Genomic DNA, 10,905 nt, shown 5'->3' with positions numbered 1-10,905 from the left:
ACTGCCACTTTACAAGCTGACACTAAAGCCTGGCTTTTATATCTCATACTCTTTTTCTCGCTTGAAATAAATTTTCATCAAAAAAACAAAAATGCGCACATGAGCGTGTATCCTCATCAGCCACAGTTTTGCATCCATTTGAACTCACTCAGCGTCTTTCCTCAGAAGGTCCCAGCTTTTAAAGTAGTTCAGGAGGCGGGGTACTCGAAACTTTTTTACACCTTTGTAGTGGGCACTCCCACCCCATGGTGATTGGCTGCCTGTGAGTTTATAGCGCACCAACCTTCACATGCAGCGCTGAGTAGTCGGTACCGATCAGTCCACGGGAGACCTGGAAGTGGCCAATGGATGTGATTATTTTCCATTCCAGCTTGAAAGCCAGAATCCTTGTTAAGTTCCCTTCTTGTAATCTATCGGTAGGCTGTTCTCAGTAGTCGTGCGCTGCCGCCTTTGCTCTCCTAAACCTCCCAGCTGGACAGAGATGAGCAGTCCCGATGCGGGCTACGCCAGCGACGATCAGACCCAGGCAAGGTGTACGATGTCAGTCATGATGCCTGGAATGGGACACTGCCAGTGGGCCGACCCCCTCAGTCCTCTTGGGGACACCAAAGTGAAAAACGAGCCGTGCGCCTCCGGCTCCGGCAGCCAGAATCGCGGAAAGAGCGAACCGCGGATCCGACGGCCCATGAACGCGTTCATGGTCTGGGCGAAGGATGAGCGCAAGAGACTGGCGCAGCAAAACCCGGACCTGCACAACGCGGAGCTGAGCAAAATGCTGGGTAAGTAATTCTAAGCTTTATTTAATCAACCTCATGCTGTTCGTCTATTTGCCAGAGCACTGCAGGTTATTATTAAGTGATTATATTATTGCTCTCATTGTTTCTCAATTTTACGCGCTTGTTGTCTTAATTTCATGTTTTATTCTGCTCAGAAACACGTGAATGGTTATTTCTCACTTGCTGTAGTGGCTGTTTAGGCAGCAGGTTATGTTGCTATGATATTAAAAGTTACTGTGTCAGAGTTAAGCTGCACATGTAACCTGAAAAACCTGTCCCTGCCCCCTAAAATGGCAACAAGCTATTTTTGTGTGCATCACCAGACTGCGTACAGTATCTGCTGACATATCACTGATGTGCACTCTCCTCTTGACCTGCAGGGAAATCATGGAAAGCCCTTCCTGTCACAGAAAAGCAGCCCTTTGTGGAGGAGGCCGAGCGGCTGCGGGTCCAGCACATGCAGGATCACCCAAACTACAAGTACAGGCCCCGGCGGCGGAAGCAGGTGAAGAGGATTAAGAGGCTGGACTCTGGTTTTCTAGTGCACGGCGTGTCCGATCACCAGGCCCAGTCGATGTCCGGGGACGGTCGAGTGTGTGTGGAGAGTCTGGGCCTGGGCTACCACGAGCATGGCTTCCAGCTTCCTCCGCAGCAGCTCAGCCACTACCGTGATGCTCAGGCTCTCGGGGGCCCCTCTTATGAAACCTACAGCCTCCCTACGCCTGACACCTCTCCTCTGGACGCTGTGGAGTCAGACTCCATGTTCTTCCCTCCACACTCACAAGAGGACTGCCACATGATGCCTGCGTACGCTTACCACTCCCAGGCGGCAGAGTACCAGCCCCAGGACCCCCTCCCCAACCACCACAGCAACCCCATCCTGCACCGACACCCCGCCTCAGCTCCAGAGCAGCCCCCTCAGCCTGCCGCCCTCCCCCCTTCCTACATGGGATGCCCCAACCCTCTGGCCATGTATTACACCCAGCACTGCAGTCCCAGCCACCCCAAGAGGCATCCTGGCGGGGCAGGACAGCTCTCCCCCCCTCCTGACTCCCACCCTCACTCAGACAGCGTGGAGCAGATGCACCACTCTGAGCTGCTGTCCGAGGTGGACCGCAGCGAGTTCGAGCAGTATTTGAGTTCCTCTTCGGCGCGTGCGGACATGACAGGCTTGGCGTACGGGCCACACGAGGCTGGCATGCAAGGACCTGAAAGCCTCATATCATCAGTGCTGTCAGACGCCAGCACAGCTGTGTATTACTGTAGCTACAACAACTCCTAACCTCCTGCCTGGCCCGTCACCCCTGCTGCAAGGACACATGATCTGACCTCAAATCTCTGCAGCTAAATTTGAACAAAAATGTTTTTATTTTTTTAAATCTGTTTTCAGCACAGGAGGTCCATGAGATTTTGAAATGAATCTTTGGAGAAGACTGTTGTACTGTATCTGTCTGCTGTCTATGAACACTGGTTTTCACTTTTTTTCTTCCACCCTCGCAGGGATATGAATTCATTTTGTGATAATAAATATTGTACAGTCACTATTTTAAACTTTTTGTATATACTGAAGGTGTTTTTTATACTTTTTGCACTTTTGAGAAATAAATTTTTGCAAATAGACCAATCCTCTCCTGTATTTATTATTTCCCATTCTTTTAAATTTCAGTCTGACTGAAACTTTCTGTATTATTCTTAAAAGCTCTATCACCCATAAGCAGAAATTGCTGATTGGCCAGTGAGTTTATAATGAAAACAATGAAAATCCTCACAGAACAAATTCACTTTTCAGATGTTTTTCCACGTGGCCCGACATTACCGTTCATTCAGTGCTGGCTCTGTATTACATGGCGCTATCTCTGTTGGTTTTTCCCACTTCCACACGGAGCTGAATGGGCTCCCAGCGGCACCAGTTGCTCACCTGGAAGCAGGGCAGCGACCCGGCTTCCTGGCCCGGACAGAGTGGAGGTAATCTCAGTGTCTGCGTTACACATGGCGCCTTGTTTTCGCAGCATGGGAGCGCAGTTTATGCTCCGGACATCCTGCCTGTAAATGATTTAGTCTCCTCTGATTAATGCTAGGGGCCATTAAAATTCACTACGGCCTACTACACATCCATTAAACAATGGTGACACTTTATTTTGTGTATTTTCACAGCTGAACATGAGGCATAGTTCAATATCCATCCTCCCTCTATGCATAATAACACAGCAATGACATCAGGTTTTATTTCTGTGAGTCTACTGATAGACCTTGTGATATATTTAACCACTAATGCCTGTCTGTTACTTCATCATATATCAAATTTATCAGGTAAAAATCTGTAAGAGACCAGACCAAGCCTTGAGGATAATTTATGGTATTTATAGCCAAGAAAGAGTCCCATTTTATAAATAGAGATTTTCCCGAATTTGAAAGGAAGAGGTTCTTCGCTGAGGGGTCAATCACCCTGACCTCACGATCCATTTTTAGCACTTCAGAGGAAACATGTTCCAGAAGTGTATATGTTCATGCGCTTTGTTCATGCTGAATGTTTCTAAATATTCTCTTCTTTAGGAGAAGTGTAGGACTGGTTGGATCTCAGGGTAAATACTGCTGGTTGTTCCACCAGTTGATGTCAGCTCTTATTTTAATCAGGAAAAATATGGATTACTTTGTCGTATTAATGCTAACAGCTACTTTTTGACTTCAACACACACCATGAAGTGTTTTGTAAGCCTGATATTTGTAGGATGTTACGCCTTCTTACGCCGCTCACACTCAGGCTGACTTATTTCCCTCCGGGCAATGCGGAACAATTCACTGTAAGTAGTGTGAATGCGTTTAAATTGAGTCTGCAGCTGAGTGGCAGGTTTATCCTCCCTGTTGTTACAGCTAATGGGTGCATAACAAGAGGCTCAGGCCACGATCCCCGAGGCATCAGCAGGGTGGGTGGGGGTCACCTGTGCAGACTTAGGGAGAGACAGACCCCCCATGTCAGCCGTGATATTATCTCCTCAAGCTAATTGATCTGGGCTAATTGACGAGGAAGAGCTCACTGAGTGACTTTGTCATTTCAAAGTTTATTTTTAAGACACAGGAAGGTGTTGGTTAAAAAAAATAAAGTATGTTGTAAATATTAGTATGAGATTTTGTGAGGGAAATGATTATGTTTTGTCTATTTTCTGTTGAATTAAGTTGATTTTATCTTTTAAATGGAGGTGCAATTATTTGACGAATAAACAATATGTGAGTGAAATGCAGTGTAGACTCTCTCAAGACTAGTGTGACAAATGAAAATCTGAGAAATGACATATGAATGTGCATCTTATACAAAAACAACACGTTTTGTTTTGCATATGGTAGTTTAGTCATATACATCTTGTTTGCAATATGTTTTCAAGTGTTTTCTACATGTTAAATACAAATTATATTGTTAATAGTAGTAACCTTGTATGTCTTCTATGAGACAGGCCATAATAATGTCAGACAAGCAGCACCAACATGCAAATATTGTATGTTTAAACTGTACACAAAATATATTTTATACACTGCACATTTACCACAGCACAACTCAGACTTTTTCATATAAATCAACACACAATTGTTTTCAATTTTGAAACATTTTGAGGTTATTTACACATTACAGTAAGCAGCCCTCAGGTGTTTCCAGGTAAGAGACATTCAGTCAGAGCAGAGAGAGCACAGCTCAAAGCTCAGGAAATCAGGGCTTTCGTGGTGTTCCCATCGCTATGGTAGTGTGTGTGTGTGTGTGTGTGTGTGTGTGTGTGTGTGTGTGTCCCGGGGCCTCACTGCCAGCAGTCTGCAGAGAGCCACTCAGAGATTACAGCAGGGCGGTCGGCTACATTAACACAGCAGCACTTAATCATGGCACTGCCCTAATCTCATCTCAGGTAGCTGCCTTTCACAAACACAGCTTCATTTACCCACAGAGCCAGCTGCAGTTTATTTCATTCAGCCCCCAATAAACCATCAATATCAGACACAAACACAGTGAAGCTCAGTTAGAGGTTTTATTAGTCGTTATAATGTCATGTTAGCTGCAGTTGAATGTGCTGTACATCATAAATAAACGCTGAATGTCCAGATAAGGTACGCCATTCTTATGAGCTGCATCCAGGTGCAAGCAATTGTGTCTGATTGATTTCTCTTTCTCTTAACTTTACACCATTCAGAAACAAGGAGAGTGAACAAAAAGGCATTTTTAAACAATGATCCTTAATTTTGGATGCAGTCGACATTTGAATTGTTCAAAACCAGTGTTAAAAACAAGAAGAGTGCCAAAGCAATTACTGGATAAAGCAATTAATCAGCAGGAGGAAAATTAACTCACAATAATTTTGATAACACCTTAATTCTACAGGTTAATTAAGAGATCTGTTATAAGCCATTAAGAAGAGCAAATTTTCTGTTGCCAGGCTGGGAAAAATCCCTTTGACTGATTGGTGCAGACTAAAATATATAGCTGCATTATTTTTATTTATTTATTTTTTTTAAAAAAAAAGACAGAATAAACACCAGCCAAAGGGCTTTTCCACAATCTGGCAACCACAAAGTTGCTCACATCAATGGCTAATAGCTCATCTAAGGATAAGTAAATGATTTATTAACCATGAATAAAGCCATTAGTTTCAACTTAAAAACCTTTTATCAATGGCGCCTTCTTAGAAAGTGGTGCACAATTAATCTTATTTATCAAGGAAAAATTTCCTCTCAGCTTCACATGCGTGAGGTTATACTGCTTTTGGACTGTTGGCTGGACAAAACAAGGAATCTGAAGATATCTTATTTGGCTCCGGGAACATAATTTTGACCTATTTTCTAATATTTACAGCCTAAATGATCAATTGATTTATTGTAATAGTTTGTCAATATTGACAATAATGGTCAGCTGCAGCTCAAACCCCGAATATCCAGCACTGTCAGCAAATAAGTCGGTGTCAAAGGTCATGATATTTGGTAATTATTATTAGGAATTCTTTGCCTTAGCATAAGCAAAGACATTACTGAACAACATGACATGACCTCGTCTGAAGTTACTATGATCACAAAACACACGTGCCCATAAAACAACCTCAAAATCTGCGTGTGTGTTTGAAAAGTGTTTGGTTTCATCATAAATACCACCCAGTAATGCACACACATAAATAAAACGGCTCGTTGAGGTGAAGATTCCCTTGTCCACTTTCAGGGACAGACACAGAGAGGCAGCGAGGGCCCAAACTGATTAAGTCATTGATAGCAGATTGCAAATACAGCATGTGAGACAGCTGCAGGAGAGGGTGTGTCCCTTGTCTAAAGCAGGGCTGGTTGCTCATAATCCCAGGCATATGCTGTCCCTCTCTGGCCTGCTTTTATGGTCCCTGCCTGTCACACCACCGTCCAGTTGTGTCCCCACTATATATAGTGGATCCAGTCAATCTTCACTCAACGCTGCGTCTCAATAGTTGACTTTTCTTCTGATTCCGGCTCTGCTTTTGTCACACATTCAGATATAAATAGCTGATAAATTGAACAGGTACCCCCACTTTTTGTGCCAAGACGCCAGCTGCTGTGTCAGAATTCACAGGGATTATTCACAAATGGTTTTTGAAGTATTTTTATTGCACAGCAGCTATGGTACAGTGACATAAGGCTCAACATGATTTAACGGCTTTGCATCAGAACCTGTTTTTCATTTCTGATGGAAAACTTTATCTCTTACGCCCTGAAGACCCTTTGCACTTTTTTTATTTTAAGTTGTTAGTGCTATTTTATTTATTGGGTTGTGCATGTAAAAGTTCCAGCCTGTATGGACCTAATTGCAAATGAAGAACTTTGTTTTCTCTCAATTTACAATTGAAAAATGAGCAATAAAAGATAAAATTTATCATCAGTCTCATCTGAAGCGCATAACAAACAAAGCCTTTTGTTTTTCTGAGAACCATTAAACCACCTAGTACTGTGGCAAATGAAGCACCTGAATGCAACACATAACACTTAGAAATCTTTGGCTTTTGGTTAAATTCTGGTTCATGTGAGGTTTTACACTGTAGCTGTTTTTAATGAGACAACACTGTATGTATGCAATATGTATTAAACATTAACAGACTATTTAGTATGTCTTCTGAAATACAAAGAAAGCTGAACAAAACGATGCATTAAAATGACCACTAATGTGTTCACTTTAACATTTCCCACGATGGGCTCTTGTGTTATACAGCTTCAAACATGTAATATACCAGAGGAAATTTAAAAGTGACAAAAGGGACTAATTGAATTTATGTTTAAAACAGGACTTAATTTAACAGAAAAGGACTTCATAGTGAATTGAAGTGTAAAATGACATGCAATTATCATAAACTGTCGCAACACAAATTAATACAAAGAGACAAAGAGAAGCTAGCGCTGATTATAAAATTGTTGTCTGGTACCAGAGAACATTGTTCAAGGTGGCTGGCACATTTGTTTCACAGTCAGGAATTGAGTCAGGGAGCTGAATCAACTCCAGGCCTCTCCTGATCAGCTCAGCGCTCCCTGTTCTTTTGTTTGAATCCCCTTGTGGCATCCAGGACAATTTTTAGCTCGTGTCCAGGCGGGTAGTGAGTATAAGATGACTACATCAGCAGTCAGTTTCCTCTGCACTGTGTTTTTCTTTGGGAGGCTAAAAGGTGTTGGCAGAGCACAGCCACATTTTGCCCTCTTTAAGTCGTAATATTGCTTGCTGGCTCTGGACCTCCCTTCTTTGGAAACATGTAAGGAAAGTGAGCAATAGCAAAGAACACTGTGCACCGTGACTAACTAAATGTCATACTAAGCATCATTCATGACTAATGTAACTTTATAGGCATTACCAAGGACAAAGGAGGGGAAAGTGAGCAATTGTGAATGAAAACAAAGACATATGTCCTATAGGGTTAATGACTGGCCTGTATTATCTTTAAAAACTGTTCATTTATTTCAGTGCATAGCCTACATGGAAAGATGAAGAATTGCTCAACTATAGTTTTAAAAAACAGAAATCACAGTTTTATCACGAAATATATTGAATATTTGAGCAAGATGTAACACTCCAACACAGAGGTAAGCTAATTACAATTGATGGAAACAATGGTTGAAAGAAATGAAAGAAATGGAAGAAGTTGAAACGGTAGCCAAATTGTTAGCTAGCTATCAAAAAGTAGTGAAATAGCTAAGACAGAAATGGAATACTTAGCCAAAAGTGGCCTCATGGACAAACTGCTGAAACAGCTAAAAGTGGCTAATGGATAAATTGCTGAAAAAGCTGACAGTGGCTAATGCATAAACAGTTGGAAGAATGAGCTAATGGATCCATGATGAAATAGCTAAAATAGAAATAGCTGAAATAGTTAGCCAAAAGTGTTCTCAACTCAACTCAACTGTTCAACTGTTGAAACAGCTAAAGGTAGCTAATGGTGAAATGTTTGAAACAGTTAGCAAATAGATAAATGATGAAATAGCTGAAGTAATAGAAAGAGTTTAAATTGTTAGCTAAAAGTAAAGTGCTGAAATAGCTGAAAGTGGGTAACGGAGAGGCTAAACTGTTGAAATACAGCTGCTGAAAGTACGCTAATGGTTGAGTTAGATGAATGCTAGTCAGCTAAATATATCTAATGAATGTTGCGATACCATTAACCAGTAGCTAATAAACAACAGCTAAGCAGTTGAAATAGTGAAAAGAAAAGAATGTTTGACTCATATGGCATTGTGAATCAAGGTACGTTTTGCGTACGTTTGCATTTTATTTTATTAAAAACTGGATGACGTGATGAAAGTGAATTAATATAAAGCCAGTATAAATACTCAGAGGCTCGGCTGAGCTGCAGTTCACAAGATAAATGTGGACCATTGTCTGTTTGTGCTCTTTTTTTCTGTGGATCTTTGAATCTTCCAGAGAGCACCTGTCTCCACTTCCTCGTTCCGATGACTCCTGTTTGCTCCATCCATGAAAGATTGGCTGGGAACATCCTCTATCCGAGAGGAAGCCACGCTCTGTGAAATTCACACCATTTTGGGAATCACCGGTAGGACTTCCTAAAGAATAAAAATACATAAAAATATATTCTAAATAAAGATGGGAGAGGGCAGAGTGTCATGACCCGGGTCAACTACCCTTTGTTGTCTCATTGTTTCTGAATGAGTGTGTATGTGCATGTGTTTGTGTGTGAGCAGGAGACTTTTTTTTCTGCTCCTCTTATTGACATTTAATAAAAACACTGAACTTGCTGTTTAAATTGAACCCTTTATTATGTTTAATAGTTGTACACAGTTTCTCCATCGTTGTGTCAGCATCACATGTTCTTTGATGAGGGAGATTTGTAAAACTAGTCAACTAATATTCTTTTCCAATAAAATAATAAATTCAGTGGCTCTTTTATCCTTTTGAATGCAATAAAAACAAATGTTCATCATCTTAAATTCACATGAGAACTTCCAAACTCATAAATTTCTGGTTTTATGAGAATTTTGCCACCAAAAAAAAATGGGTCAGAAAATGCGAGTAAAACCAACTTCCAGTATCATATTTATAGATAAATGTTTAAGTTGAGTAAACCTACAGCCAGAACAACGTCTAGACACTGTTTGGTATTTTTCTGTTTCAATAACACAGTCCGTCTGAAAGCTGTCTCTTACACAGGAAGTGTATTTGTGCTCATGTTATTGGATTATGAACTTCAAACAAATATCAAACACATTTCCACTGAAATAGCAAACAGTCAACTTCCAGTTCCCCAAAAGCTGACAGTGTGTTCCTCCCTCCTGTCTCCTCTGGGTGGGCAGATAACAATCTGTAACACAGTCATACTCACTAATGTTCATGCTGTACGTGTCTAAAAATTCAGATTTAATGTTCTCTTCATTTAAAAGAGGCTGCACTGTTCCAGGTTTCTACGTTAATCAGAAGTCAGCTGCACTGTCAGTTGTTGCCACCAGGGGTCAGCTGTGCACAGGAATACGTGAAGCTCACTGTGACATTAAACCTTCACCAGGTGTGGGTCTGTGAAAAAGTAATAATGTCGTAATGTGATAACTTTTGGAAGTACAATATTAATGTTTCTCTAATTAGGTTGACATGTAAAATGCAAAATTTATTCAGTGCACACAGGAAAATTGTCAAATAATTTAAGGACATTGTGTTATTACATTCATTTTCATTGAATAATGTAAAATTAAATATAGATTTGTGTGTAATAGCAGAGGTTTTCTTAAATATTGGTTAATTGATGGAAATAATCAATTAAAGTATCATGTCACAATTAAAATTGCTGTGCAAAGTCTGAGTTTTAAAAAAAGACATTTTTTTTTAGATTAACAGACCATTAAATGGGATACCTTTCTTTTATTTTCATCAACTAACTAACCAGTGATTGTGTAATATTTGTACCTTTCCTGAAACTGAATATTGACCTGTGGTGGGAATCATAAATAAACCTAAACATTTTCTTAGTAAAAGCCCTGCTTACTTGATAAATAAATGTATCATTCAGTTTTTTATTCAGTTACTGTGCAGATGTATAGAGGTGGACTAAAGCAAAAAAAACTACCACTGACATTTTAAGTCCGGAGGTGCAGAGTGAGGTCAGTCCAGAGTCCTTGGGGAAGAGTCAGAGAGTGAGGGAAGGTGAGAGCACGTGAGCTGGCTGTGAGTGCCATGGATCCAGGTAAGGTGACGTGGCGCAGTAATCCCTGACAGAGGCCCTGCTGTGCAGTCACGCACAGCCGGGTTCAAGCTCCAGCTCTGCTGTCATTACTACTGATGCGGTAACCTGTCACTGACGCGCTTGTTATGGTACACTCTAAGTCGTCATAAACATATGACAGCTAAATCATAATTACATAATAGGTGGATCATAAAATGTGTATTAATGTGTCATTAAGAAACAAGGTGAGAAATGCTGCAGGTCTTTTAAAGTCTGTTGAAAATGTCAGGATTTTCTCATAATATTAATTTTAACATGAGATATAGAAATATTATAAGATGATTATGATATTTCTTCAGCTTCTGATCTATGATGAAGAAAGAGAAACACCATGTGTAGAAAATACAGTATTTGTAGCAGCCTTACAACTTGTATCATAATGTATCATAAGTGTATTTATTATCACATTTTCAAATAGAGCAATTATCTAG

General features: G+C 40.7%; 1 protein-coding gene across 1 annotated transcript; it reads left to right on the top strand.

Annotated features, from left to right (window-relative positions):
• Nucleotides 1–299: 299 nt before the first annotated feature.
• Nucleotides 300–2,389, top strand: sox17 (SRY-box transcription factor 17). Its single transcript, XM_076760888.1, has 2 exons — nucleotides 300–779; nucleotides 1,157–2,389. Exons 1-2 carry the CDS (start codon nucleotides 482–484, stop codon nucleotides 2,056–2,058), a joined length of 1,200 nt encoding a protein of 399 aa, XP_076617003.1. The 5' UTR covers nucleotides 300–481; the 3' UTR covers nucleotides 2,059–2,389.
• Nucleotides 2,390–10,905: the final 8,516 nt, after the last annotated feature.

Source organism: Chaetodon auriga, chromosome 21 (genome assembly GCF_051107435.1).
Source record: "Chaetodon auriga isolate fChaAug3 chromosome 21, fChaAug3.hap1, whole genome shotgun sequence".
NCBI classification, from domain to species: Eukaryota; Metazoa; Chordata; class Actinopteri; order Chaetodontiformes; family Chaetodontidae; genus Chaetodon; species Chaetodon auriga.
The sequence above is the reverse complement of the archived record's forward strand: the minus strand, read 5'-3'. Positions and strand labels throughout refer to the sequence as shown.